Below are 14657 nucleotides of genomic sequence, written 5' to 3' on the forward strand. Positions count from 1 at the left end.
TCCTCACCTTTCGCTACAAACAAAGTAAACGTGTTGGGACATGATCGCCTGAGCTCCTCACACCGCCAAACCAACCCTACCAACCCCTTCCACTGCCCCCCCCATCCCACCCATTTTCTATTTGTATTATTTTTTAGATTCGCTCTTGTAAATATTATTTTAAAGTAAGAAATAATTATTGGATGTGGTTTTTAGAATCAACAATAGGATACAAGATTTCATGTTGAAGAGAAATTTCACGCAAAATTAAACTAAAAATATGAGTTTTGCAAAAAAAAAATAACATGGTGGATTTTTTACTATTATTTCCGGTTTAGTAAGTAAAAATCTATAAGAAACAGTAAAAAGATATCCTATGCAGTTTTTTTGGTTGCAGACCTGTGTCATTCACTACCANTTGAAGATTAATGAACAGCTGATATGCTGTGGAACGAAGCGACTGTGGACTAATTTCAGTTACCATTCTTTTGGGACAAGAATAATTGAGGAAAACCACGAAGAAAATCAATGAAGATAGTTGGTCTCCTGACCGAGATTTGTAACCACGACCTCCTACATGCGACGCAGGAATGATGACCAACATGCCGAGACGTTTACTGTGCATGTCCCTAGATTCCCTTTGTTAACAAAGAAAATTGTATATTTAAGAAGCGAGTAGTAGGAGGGTGACATATATAACTCGAGATATAATCTTGGTACTGAAGATCATATTTTTGCAGGATAAAACGACTAGAGTTCTAGAAGTTTCATGCTTAGGTTCTCAGCGTTCTGATGTGATAATGCAGTTTCCTCTTCCCATATCACTAAATTGTTCAGTGAATGGCGTCAAGATCTGGATAAACATGCAAGATTTGAGGCTTTCAAGGCGGTGACTATGAAGAATGTCGACTTCTGGGATGTGGTGCCGTGTAGAACTTGTGTTAACCAACGTTTCGCAAATTTCTTTTATCTTTAAGATGGAGGCGATGTGTTTCTCCGAAACGCCGGTTGACATAATATCTACAAGGCGCCACGTCCCAGAAGACGGCATTCTGCAGGAGCAAGATATTAACTAATTGAGTAATAAATACGACTGTCGTGAAGGAATAATTACTCTGATTAATACAGTCTTGATAGGCTTCTTCAGACTTGTCAGTTATTTATTTAAAATTTCACAGTACGCCATGTATTTGACTTCGACACACAAAACGTTATTTAGGTGCGTCTCGCTAGTTGTCGCCAACATAATACGATATTATTCTAAAAGGAAAATTTTCTTCAGATTCTGCATATTTTAACGACAGTCTTTGAGCAGCAATTCAGGACACTACATTGAATGGTGCTAGCTTTCGAACCCATCTCTGGGTCCAGTATTGCTAATGGAATGAATGAAATTTATCAAGCCTCATGGCAGAAGAGACCGATTTTTTCATCTCACTTTTTTTCGCCAACCTAGCCCCAAACCCTTACATACACCCTATACCAAACAATGACGAAAAAGCATGGCAGAATATACATTATAGAGCTCAGATTTTGATCGTTCTTATTATGTGAAGACGCTGTACAATCTACTGTGTTATGTAGTGTTGATGGACGTAAAGTGCTCATCTGTTGCATATAAAACAAACTTGCTCGTAATTGTGAATTATTATCCATTCCTCAACCCGCTGATAACATTTCGGTTGTTAACGGAATAAGACTTTCAGATATAAAGCTATAGAAAGGTAAAACACTACGCCATAAATACGTACGGGGGAGTGGTTGTATAAACCCACGTTTTATTGACCTCGGCACTAGTTGAAGATGAGTAGTCAGCTTCAGGTCCAGGCCGCTTTACCCCCGGGGAAAGAGCCTCCAATACCCATAGGAGGTTTGTTAGTTTCATAGACCACAGATCCAATCTGGGTAATATGCAGAAACGAAAATTCTTACCTCCACGGAGACTTGAACTACGACCCTTTGGTCTTCCAGGCCGTAGCCAGTGGCTATACTGACTGCGCTATTCCGGATCGCTATATAAGGCTATACTAGACGTTAAGTGTAATAGTGTGACAGTGCATAGAGACTGAAGCGGACTGATGGTGCCAACAAAGGAAACACTTGGTATAAACAGGATGTCTTAATTCTCAAAATCTGACGTCACATCATTCGGTAGACTAAAAAAATTAGTGCAGTGTTTTGTATGAGATAGCATTAAATTACTTAAAAATAATCGAAACTGAATATCCTATTTATAAGATTTGTTTACAACTCAAAATCTCGTATTTTCGGTGTGCAAACGAGTTATACTACAAAGTGTGTAACAGGTGCATAATTTGCTGGATCTCCCTGTCACTGCTGAATCCCATTATTATGCTCGAGTTCATTTGCTCTTTCTTGATTTTCCTCACTGTTCTCCATGTCAGTCGTATTTGTTTGTAGAATGCTAAACCAATTGCTCTTTAGCCTAGCACACGCCGGGGTGCATACCATTACGCAACTGCTGTGCACCGGCAAACTTGTCGCACATCTGCCGGTATATTCTACGTCCAACTGTGGAGGTTAAACCCAGTAAACGAATACCGGAAAAAAATCATCTTAGAAGAAAAACACTACTTGTTCTAAATTAAAATAAACAAATTTTGAACACCCAGATTTGAGTTGAAACTAGTTCAATCATTGAATGCCTGAATTCGGCTGACTTTCATAGTCCTTGCACTCAGTTGTCTTAGATTCCCACAAATATGTGCCTTATATTTCCCTGATAACGGCATGTTTCCACCCTGTCCAAGATTTCGATGAGACAAGTCAATGGAGCATAATTCTTCTTCACAATCTGACCGTCATTCAATTGATGAAGAAATTAATCTATTTTTATTTGTTTTATTTACCCATCAAGAGATACTTATATATTAGTGTGTTTATTATCGATATGTGACAGCGTAGTCGAAATGAGACACGATAAAATTTAAATTTCAAATTTTTATGGAAACGACCAGATCATGGAAGTGATCAACTCCGAAAGCATTGTATATATTAGGTGCATTATACATAATGGACACTGACCTATATAATTTCGGTATAGCAAATGACTAAACAACCTTACCTCCGGTAGTTTTTTGACCGGCTTCATGTGTATCCCTGCCACCTCAATGACCCCAGGGACCAATGGACGGGGTCCGTTGAGACTGAAATGTCTGTTGACGAAGATGAGGCTTGTGTTCCGGGCTAGCTGAGACAGGGCTGGTAGGGATTCACCGAAATGTTTCCTTGCGAATTTATTAGCCCGTGCTTCCATTAGGAATAAATGATGTAGCTTATGAAATAAATACCAGAATGTATTCAACAATCTTTCAGAAAAAATCATCTTGCCGGTTGATTGACCGGAATATAGAGGGACATGAGACGGATTGTCAGGATTTCCAAATCTACTATTAGCCCAAGGCATGAGGTCAGACGAACTGAATGCTATTGTGGGAATATTAAATTTGTGAGCAAATGCCAAAAAACAGTCCGTGTTGAACAGTTCTGTTATGATCAGATCAAATTTCTCTTCCGATGTCACCAGATTTTGAACTGAAGGATGTTCCAAAGTTTTCTCACATGCCATATTCCCCCACACGCCTAACCTTAAAGCACTTTTCACATGTCCTCCATAAGTGGCACTTCTTATGTTTATAATACCTGCAGTTTTGTTATTCTGTAAAATTCCTCTCAGATCAATATTCTTGTAGTTGTTGATGAATTGATATTGAGGAAAGTAGCTTATCACCAAAAGCTGGTGGTCTCTAGCAGCAAGTTCTTCAAGCAACGGCTCGAACACATCAAAATGACTCTTACCAACATGAGCAAATATTGCCAAGATCTTTGAGCTTTCTGCACGTTGAAGAGTATAAAGCAAGAAGAAAAAGTATATATGATGAGTCTGAAATGTGCAGACAAATTTAATAGATGAATTGCACATTCTAAATAAAAAATGCAAGTTCATGCAAACACTGGTATGCAAACGCTTTCTGAGTTATTTCCCAACAAATTTAGTGAACAACTGAAGTGACATTCCAAACTTTGGTGGCTCTTATATCTCTCGTAAGACGATAAAAACCAGTGTAAACCTTTTAATCATATTCAAAACTGAGCTATCAGTGAAAGTGGTGGTCACGTGTACTGATAATTTGTATTGGAAAACTGAATTGCTCAGTACATAGAATGAAATTCTTACATTCTTGTACTGTATTATCGTGAATATTGCAGTATGGTTAGGCACCTGTGCACGTGGCAATGGTAGGATGGCTGCGTGCCACTACCAGGAAACTTTCCCACACTGACGCCATCCAAACCATAAAACACATATATGTTGCCATTGACAGTAGGCAGACTGGAAAAATTAAGCCTCTTGCTGTCAACTGGGGACGAAAGAGATCCGTCAAGACACCTGGCTTTGAGATGCGTGTAATAAATAATATTGAAGAGAATCCAGGTGTCAGCACTAAGTAAATACTGACAGAGTTAATTGTAGCGCAAATGCTAGTCTAGAAAATAATACTTGAGCATTTTCTGCCATGTCATGCCATGCCATGCTCAGCAAGTGCAGGTCTCAATCCTAACGATTGTCCAGCAATAGAGGCTTTGTGGGCGTTCCGTAAATAATACCTCTATCTTTTTGTGTTAATATGTAACTTCTGAGATGGATGTTGGTGGTGTTGTAGTAAAGGTTGAACCTTCCCGCCAATCTACTGTTAGTTTGGTTGTCGTGCGACAGATAGCGACAGCAGAGCAGTCTACCAAAATGGCGTCTGACATAGAAGTGCGTATGAAACACAGATGTGTTATTGAATTTCTCACTGCCGAACAAATTGTACCCACTGACATTCATCGACACTTGCTAAAGGTGTACGGAGACGATACAGTGGATGTCAGCACAGTGAGGTGGTGGGTAGTGTGTTTCAAGAGTGGCGCAAATGAAGTGCACGACAAGCCACCCTGGGCGTCCCTGCTCAGCTGCCATTCCTCACAATGAACAGCGCCTCATCCATACAGATCAGCAGATAACGACCAGGGACTGTCAATTCTGAACGCTACAAGACGACGCTGACCAAGCTGAAAGCCCGTATTTCCCGAGTCAGGCCAGAGAAGCAGACAACCTTTCGCTTGCAACACGATAACGCTAGACCCCATACCAGTTTTGCGACCACCGCGCACATTGCAAAGTTTGGCTGGACTGTCCTACCACATCCACCTTATAGCCCCGATTTAGCACCTTCAGACTTCTCTCTCTTTGGGCCTATGAAAGACGGACTACGTGGGCAACATTTTCCAGACAACGATGCTGTCATTGCAGCTGTAAGAAAGTGCTGGCGCAGACTTTACCGGGCGCAGCATACAGGCTTTTGTTAATCGCCGGCAAAAGTGCATAAGAATGGTGATGATCATGTGGAAAAATAACTGTAAGTAGCTGAAATCTTGCTCTATTTAACTGTATTATTATGCTTTCTGTATCTGTTATAGTTTTCTTTAAAAAAATATGAGGCATTATATACGGAACGCTGTAATATTTGTGGTTTGTTCAACAGTGTACTGAGGTTCCCTTTGTATTGCCGGCGCCGTTTTCGAATAAGGCACGTTATGGTAGACCACATCCTGAATTTTCACAACCACCACCTGAGGGCAATGGACAATTCTTTTGATGTATTGCAGAAACAGTTCAGTTTTGTACTGTTGGTGAATGGTAGGAGGGTTTGTTTTGTCGTGTCAGCTTACAGATGTCTACTACCGAGACGGGTTAAACGGTTTTCTCTCTCTACTAGAAGATGTATCAGTGGCTAGCAGAGAAAGAATGAGGTCCATGCGTGATGGTGCGGCAGCACAATGCAATCGTGGTGTGTCAGGTCTCCTCAGCAGCACCTATTATAACCGATGGTTAGGTACAGAAGGACCCATTGCCTCATCCTCCTCCCAAAAATAAGTTCATGAACCTGGGTCTTTTTTGAAAAGACGCCAATCTCTCGGTTACTAAAGAATTTCCCAAGATTTCATGGAAACCAGAGATTCAATGTAGTGTTCCTAAGAGCTCTCTTCGTCCGTTTCTGTGGTGTAGTGGTCAGCGTTCCTGGCTACAGATCCAGAGGTCCGGGTTCGATTCCCAGCGCTACCAGATATTTTCTGAGAAGCGGCGGGTCTGGAGCGGGGTCCACTCAGCCCAGTGAGGATATTTGAGGAGCTATTTCAAGGAAATGGCGGCTCCGGTCTAGAATATCGAAATTAACGGCCGTGGAGATTCGTTGCGCTGACCACGCGACACCCTCTATCCCCTAAAGTTGGCACCAAACTTCGCCGACAGGCGGCGGTTGCTCGGTCGGTATAGTCCGCTTTGGGACTAAATCACCGAGTTTAAGAGCTCTCTGCTACTGCTCAATCAGTCCATTCCACCCCCTTCCTATTTATCCAATATATATTTTAATATTATCCTTCCACGTATGTCTAGATTTTCAGAGTTGCCCCTTTTCTTCTGGCAGCACGTCGATAAGAATTTTCATTCTTGAGTCCAGTATAACCCTCTGGATAGAATGTCTTTAGATGTTTCAATTCTACGCGATATTCAGGAATTTTTGTCCGTGAGAGAAATCCTCTCAATTTTTGAATAGGAGAAATTCTATGTTACGGACATCATTCGTAATATAATACTCACTTTGGTTTTGATTATACTATGAGAACAGAGACGAGCTCTTCAAGAGTGTGGTGTGTGTAACTGACAAACAAATCTCAACATCAAAACTATACTGCACGAAAATATTGTAATTCTTTTAAGAGTGAGAATTGTCGGTGTATTTGTATTCTTCCTCTGTTAGCTGCCTTGCAGTTGTTCTGTAGCCATCAGCAATGACACTGAGAACCTTTCCTCAGAAGAGTCGCCTTCTGAGACTTTCCATTGGTACGGCCATGCATCAAATGCATGTCGGGCCATTTCCTGAGCAGAGAAATGAGCTTCCATTACAAAATCACTAAGCGGAATTCAAATTGAATGAACATCACACCAACTACAGTAGACAAATAAGGAAGAGATGTGCATCTCAGTGTGATTGGCTGTGAACATAGACGCTATGACGTCAGAAATGCGTTATGATGACATCTATTTTCTTCGTCAGGATATTGCTACATAATGACTGCATCCACTGCCGAGGTCTCAGTCGGTAAGAAGGATAACTATTATCCTACTAGACTTCCATGTTTATTTTTGGTACTAGCCAGCCTATACTTGGCCCAATGAATCCCATGTTCACAAAAGAGAAACGAATAATTTTGCCACCTAGATCTCTTGTACTGCAGACGTTCTTACTGTCTATTTTATACGAGTTAATTAATATCACTTCACTCCTATCCATCAGGAGAAAGAGAGAGCGAACATTTAATTCCCATCAATCCATCACCCTCTTGCTGTTCACTGGACCGGTAAGTTGGTGGTTCGATTACCGATGATATCATTGGATTTTCAATTGACCTAATCCTTCCAGCAGCACTATGGCTCTGGGTTCGACTCGGCCGCTAACAGAAATGAGTACCAAGAATCTTCCTGGGCGTAAACGGCGGCCGGCGCCTAAGCCTGACAACCTCACCGCCATCTGTGAGCCATCTGTCTAGAAAATGTGGGAGCCTCGACATCTCACAAATCTGTGGGCCTCCTCTGCTTGTTACAGACCTTACCTTTATTAAGAGTGGGTAAGGTTGTGAAAGGAGTTTTTAATTTACATGAATTTATTGTCTTGCAATTAGTTTCGAGTTTGTATAAATCATGAAAAATACCCATTATGAACAGTATCCCGTCCGAGATTCGAACCGGGTAACTGACGAAATCATCTTCATCTTCGGTTGATTTTCTCGTTGGGAGTAAATGGAAATCCTATCCCATCTTCGAAAAGTACGTATTTTTTTCAAGTCTCTTCTCAAGGTGATGTATGCGATACTGGAACACTCTAAGCTGTAAGAGAACGCTTAGGCAGAAAGGCGAATTTGAATGCAGGATCATGTATATTTATCACAACATAGTATTTTAAATGTAACTGGCAGGCGCTTTTTGGATCGTTAGCCGACTTCGTTTCCACTTGGACCATAGTTCTAAGCTCCCCGATTTGCATAATTTTTTAATCCTGTACCACTTCCTTATTGACGCTTATCTTTTATTTGGTGCAATTTATAGAAGTGGGTTATATTTATTATCATATTATTCATTCATGACTAATCCTTCCTTGTCAAATTTATATTTGTAATATTGTTCCTAGGTACCTACATTTCTCCCTTTTAATATAATCCCAAAAATATTATGGTTTTTAGGATGAATTTTCCATATTTAGTTTTTTAATTTCTTAGGGTGTGATGGAAATGAGTCCACTTGGTATGTTGACCACTAATTGGCCTATTATAAAAGCCCTGGATAACAGATGAGGATGGAGTATTTGCTGGAATGAGAATTGGCAGAGGAAACCGAAGTACTGGGAGAAAGCCTGCCCAATGCCACTTTGTCTAACACAAATTCCACATAACTTTACAAGTGACTGAACGCGGGCACCTCTGTTGAAATACGGCAGTGACCGCTAAAGCCATGGCACGGCCAGCATTTTTCAATAGCCTGTTTAATGTTGTCCCCATTGTGTCTGATGTGGATGTTTTGTTTGTTGTAACAAGTATGTATAAACATATGCAAAGATAACTTTGATAATACCACTGACACGTGTATGTATATGGTTCGTGGTATGAGTATGTGCCATTGGTCTCAGTAATATACTGTAGACGTACGGGCGTTTCGCTCAGCATACTCCATCTAACGAACGCTAAATAGTGCCAGATATATTCGCTGGGTTGGAACTCTGAACACTGGATAGAGAGTGGCAGACGAGGAAGAAACAAAATGTACAAGAAAGTCTCAGCTTCTCAGCTGAGAGGTTAAAAACGAAATTGGAAAGAAAAATCCTATCCTCCGGGACACATCGCCATGTAGTTCATTAAGTCATTTGACAGTTCAGAGGAGTCTGTGTTCTCTATCTCCTGAGCAGGAGAAGCCAAGCAGGGAAGAAACTTGAAGCAGGAGCGAGAAACAAATATGAATAAGGTAGTGAGTTATCTGTTTCATTATGGTTTAATGCTTGACTTATTCATCGACCCTGAAGACGGAGGTGATATATTCCACCGAAACGCTGGTTGACTTTTAACGGACTACACTGCGATGTATCCCAGAAGATAGAGCTCCTTATAATCACCGTTGTGGGGACTCCAAATCCTACGATGTTGCACATATAATGTAGCTCGCAAAGGTTCGAAAGGTGATCACAGGCCACAAAATATCTTCGCTCCCTTATATTTTGGGATCGTAGGTTCAAATTCCACTCGAGATATGGAAGTCTGTCTGCGTTTTTCTTGCTCTTGCGGCCATGTGTGGGTAGCGGCCTTGAGACGGGCTGATCTTCCGTCCAAGGTGTCCTACCATTTGTTTGTTTGTTGTTGTCGTTATTATTATTATTATTTTACTGCAATTGGGTATTCACCCGGTGGCAGTAGATCTTACATTGATACAAACAAGGAAAATCTATAACATAAAGGGAATAATACAAAACAAAGCATATATAATATGCAAGGTAAATAAATCCATCATATAAAGTCATAAAAGTGCACGTGCTTGTGTTCGTTTCACTGCACTCGAACAAGGACACTTCACATTACTTCATTTTCTTTCCACTGAAACTCCGCCTAAGGCCTCTTTTCTTGTAACAGCTTTCTTAACCCTCTTTCTAAAAGTGTTTAGTTTACCGAGGAAAGACGCTTTTATGCCTGCAGGTAAACTGTTCCAATCTTTTATGGTCCTATTAACAAAGGAATATTTGTCAACATAAGACTAATAATTTCAGAATTACTTAATTCTGAATGGGAACTGGTCAAAGAGCCTAATCCGCACTTCTTTATGTTAACTTTGAATTGAATTATTGTAATTATATTTATATTTATCATCATAATTCTTTAATATGAATCGGGCTTTCTGTTTATTTCTCTGATTCATAATGAATTCTGGAACATTTAACCCATAATGACTGAATAGTACTCTTGATAGGGTTCCCCCTCCTAAGGGTCATACAAGGCAACAGCACCGAGAAGGAGCTGAGCCCTTGGTTCTTGAATTCGAGCGGCGCTAGACACTACTCCTTTCCAGTTGCGGGATCTCGGAGACAGTAAAGGAAATCCTTATAATTATAATGGCTGATATAAGGACAGTAAGGAAGCTTCCTCTATGCAGAAGGGGCCTTACCTTAGGCAACGCCTTGGCCGGCTTGATGTGTATCCCAGCCACCTCAACGACCCCAGGCACCAGCGGTCGTGGTCTGTTCAGACTGAAGTGATTGTTGACGAAGATGAGGCTTGTATTCCGGGCGAGCTGAGACAGTGGCGGTAGTGACTCTCCGAAATGTTGTCTTGCGAGTCTATGAGCCGGTGCGTCCATTAAAAATGGATAATGTAAATGGTGAAATATATACCAGAATGTGTTGAGGAATCGTTCGCTAAATGTCATTTTATCTGAGGAGAACACAAACTGTATCGGAATGTAGGCAGGGTTGTCCGGGTTTCCAACCCTGCCAGGAGTCCACGGCATGAAGACACAAGAACTGAACCCGATAATTGGGATCTTGAACTTGTGTGCAAACGCCAAGAAACAGTCAGTATTAAACATTTCACTTACCAGCAAGTCGAATTTTTCGTCTGATTTTATAAGTTCTTGAACACTAGGATGTTCGAGAGTTTTCTCACACGCCTCTGTACCCCATTGACTTAAAATGAGAGCAGCCGAAATGTGCCCCATTTGCGGAATGACCGTGTATGAGAGAATGTTAATTGTTTCTTTCACTATCGTTGTACCTCTTAGATCAATGTCTTTGTAATTAGGTATAGGATGTTTTTGGGGAAAGTGGCTGATTACAGTAAGCTGGTGTCCTCTGGCTGCAAGTTGCTCAAGGTAAGGTTCGAATACGTCAAAGTGACTTTTGCCAATGTGTGTGAAAACCCCCAGTATCTTGAAGCTGTCAGTCAGGTTCACGAAAAATAATAATGCTATGATAGGCTTGAGGTATATTATGGCACCGAAATTCATTTCTGTTGGGCTGACAGTATTATCATATACAAAAATTTTGGGTTAAAAATGAAGGACACTGTTTTTCATATACAGCCGACAAAGTTTCTTTCTGGAGACAATTCTGTACTCAGAACTTGCACCTTAGAGAGGAGAGTTGATTCCCTAGAAAAGAAGATGATGGAAGAAGATGACAAAAAGTGGAAGGAGGTTATTTTTCAATATTGTTTAAAAGAGGAAACAATTACTTTCAAGTTAAAGTAGAGCCTGTTCTTATTTTAGCTTGATTTTTCACTCAGTTTTAGTAATCTGTCTTTACTTCCCTTTTACTTTCCTGTTTCGGGAGAATAGATGTCTAGTTCGTCAGAAATAATTAGGCATGTACAGGTGTGTTAACACTAAAACATATAATGTTTATCAGGCTGAGTCTTCGTAAATGCCAGATTTGTTTTTATTCTCTCCTCCTTTGCTTAAGTCACTGACTTTCTATGTGATGTTGGCCTCGATATCTATCTCACAGTGAAGGGGTTTCATTAGGACGATACAGGAGATGTAATTTGCTGCCTTATACTTCCAATTCCCAATGACCTGAAACTTGAACACTCACGTTTTCACCCACTGTATCACTTTCTGCAGGAAATGACAAGCGTAATTCGGTACTGTGTCTACCGGATACTGGCTGGTCCTCAAGATGGCACTTCGGACTCCGGACCTGTAGTTGTGGCCAGCTGGCGCTCTCATCGCGGCTCGCTGATGACACTGGCAGTTGGACCATATCCAGTTCGTATTGCGTCATCCTGTGTGATGCGGTTTAAGAAGGGATTAGCGTCTGCTGTTAGAGGGAATTTGGTGCATAGCGAGAGGTCAGTGATCCCGTGTTCGAATTTTGGGCTGAAGCAAGCCATCCTGGGTTCCAGCATGGGCTCCTCTGTCTCTCAAGGCAATACAGCCGAAGAAGGTTGGTCCTATAGTGACGCATTAGGATCGTCACTAGCCCGAAGCTCAGCCAGCATTCTATCCCCAAAGTTTTTCCTGATATTTTCAGTCACTCCAGGCGAATGCTGCTATAATATCTTGAAATAAATCACGACCACTTCCTCACCAGTCTTTTAAATTCACGGAATAATATAATTTTTTACTAATTAAGTACTGCAGTTGATACAGCTTCGTTAAATATCTTACGAGCCAACCGATTTAGGTAAATGATAGGATAGTAAAATTTATCCCTGTAGCAGGCCGTGGAGGCCCAAAGAGTTGTGAGAGGTTGAGGCTTCCACATCTTCTAGACAATCGGCTCACAGATGGCGGTAAAGTTGTCAGCCTTTAAACCCCAGGAAGATTCCTGGTACTCACGTTTGTTAGAGACTGTGTCGACCCCAGGGCCATAGTGGGGCTGGAACGATTAGGTAAATTAAAAAAAAAAACACCTCACCGGGACTCGAACCCGCAACCTTCCGACTTGTACCATAGAGAAGTGATTGGATAGTAGGCTGCCTTATATAAGCTATGAACTACACAAGCTGATGAGTTAAAAATCATCTGTTGTAAGTGTTCGATTTCCGTTAATCGAAACCTGAGCATATGTAGCTGTCTTGCGATTTCTGCTTTAATACCTTTCCTTACATTCAGTAAATACTGTCACATGACGTCTGAAAGTCGGGATAGTGAAGTCAGAAAAGACGGCCATTGCTGGTCAACGGTTTGTTGAGACACGTTTCAAGGACGATCAGCTCGAACAGTCCGTTGATAAGCAACGACTAAGCAGACACTAAGTTTCTGTTACAACGGCGAGTTGAAACAAGTTTTTATGGCATGTTATTGCAACTGTCTGTCAAAATGTTAAAACTTGATTGTTAATTTATTATTAATTAAATTACACCTTAATTATCTGTTAATTACAATGGATGACCGTTGTGATTTGTCATAGAGTAGACGATATTTGGGTGTTTTGTGTATCTTCGGGGTCTGCCTTGTTTTTAGACGGTCATATGTGTGAAAATAGATTAAAGATGTGTTGATATAGTCCGATTATGAGTAATGAAATCATGTCATTAGTTACATGTTATGTGGGCGCGTACTCGTGTGCAAGTGATACTATAAGTTCTATACATTCTCCACATTTCTGTCTGTGGCGTCATGTATAGCTGTTTTGGAAGACCAATTAGAGAAACAACACACTGTTGATACTGGTAGTTAAGTGAAGACAAACAAAAGCATAAAAGTTAACTGATAAGAAAAATTCATGTATTTATATATATTTCAACACTATAATTTCAATCTTGTTTTAGGTGGTATACACGCATTAAGAATAGGGACTTACACAATAAAGAGTAAGGTGTCTTGGGAAAACCAATACAAGTGCTTATGATATATGTTTGAGAGAAGCTGGTTTGAGCTGAATATATCCACGTATTTATCCACTACATTGGCAGCTCTAACGCATCGAGAAGAAGAATAATCCAGCGAGGCACAATTATAAAAGATAGGAAAACCTATAACATACCGAGTGGAAACACGAAGACTAACATTTCCCGAAAGGGAAGAAGGATTTTGTAACACAGGAAACCTCAACGAAGAAAAATGCATTAGGATTATTTTTCCTGTACTTAGATAATTTAGACTTAAATTCTCTAAAACTTAAGTATAACTATAAGTACATGAGGGAAAAAAAGATAGAAACAGGTGGACGCAAACTTCAGCTGGATGTGCCCAAGCATAACTAACTCAAAAACTCCGTCTTTAATGGAATTTAATAGTGTTCATAACCTCTGTTTAATTTAAAACAACATTAAAATCACAATCAATTTCTACATGTTTCGGCCTTACTTGGCCATCATCAGGCAATTGCTTACTTTTCGAAAACCGTCGCACTGCCCTATATCTGAAGTCAATACATTCCAATATCATTTCATTATCGTTATTCACAGTAAAATACATTTGTTTGAGAATAAAAATATTTCTCACTTCTCATATTATTTTCGTTTTTCGATGTCCATACTTGTGTTCTCTTCTTTGGTATGTTGTCGTTCCTATCAATGTGATCATCTTCGTGTGGTCATATGAATAATTGCAGTAACCAAAAATACGCATCAAAGTCGAAGGAAGTGACTATTCAAACTGCACATACTTCACGTGTATCCAGTCCAGTACGTAGACACGCCAATTTTTATAAAAATCACACATCAAATAAAACACCCTGCAATACATACATAAAATATTCATAGAAATAATAAATATCAAGTAATGAAATCGCCCTCAATTAATTACAGTAAAAATTCCGCAAGTGCACCGTATCCTACACTTGCTGCACGTAAAACTATTTAGAACTGATCAGTCGGCGCCCATTCCCGAAGAATTAACTTACCACCCCCGTCACATCACATGATTACAACACTCATACACTAGATACACAAGTACTACTTCTATTTCTCACGAAATAACAATGTCATCTATCACGACTGGTGCACAAAGATCAACCCAGCTATACTCTAATTTAGCAATTTTGTTCAGTTTACTTAATTTTAATGTTAAAAATTTAATCTGTAATATTTAACTTTTAACTTTAATGCATTGTAAGACAGTTACTAGATACATA

The 14657-nt window shown here is 40.1% G+C and overlaps 1 protein-coding gene across 1 annotated transcript; it reads right to left on the reverse strand.

Annotated features, from left to right (window-relative positions):
• Positions 1-2425: 2425 nt before the first annotated feature.
• Positions 2426-3939, reverse strand: LOC117282230 (UDP-glucuronosyltransferase 3A1-like). The gene is made up of 2 exons (XM_033751039.1): positions 3025-3939; positions 2426-2511 (listed from the first exon to the last, which is right to left on the reverse strand). The coding sequence occupies exons 1-2, from the start codon at positions 3920-3922 to the stop codon at positions 2426-2428; spliced, it is 984 nt and encodes a 327-aa protein (XP_033606930.1). The 5' UTR covers positions 3923-3939.
• Between the last annotated feature and the right edge of the window lie 10718 nt (positions 3940-14657).

Source organism: Cryptotermes secundus, unplaced genomic scaffold, assembly GCF_002891405.2.
Source record: "Cryptotermes secundus unplaced genomic scaffold, Csec_1.0 scaffold568, whole genome shotgun sequence".
NCBI lineage: Eukaryota > Metazoa > Arthropoda > Insecta > Blattodea > Kalotermitidae > Cryptotermes > Cryptotermes secundus.

Coding starts and splice junctions, on each gene's coding strand:
- LOC117282230 (XM_033751039.1), bottom strand. CDS start 3,922: ATGTGCAATTCATCTATTAAATTTGTCTGCACATTTCAGACTCATCAT. Junction 2,512..3,024: donor GCTATACCGAAATTATATAG/GTCAGTGTCCAT, acceptor TAACCTCCACAG/TTGGACGTAGAATATACCGG.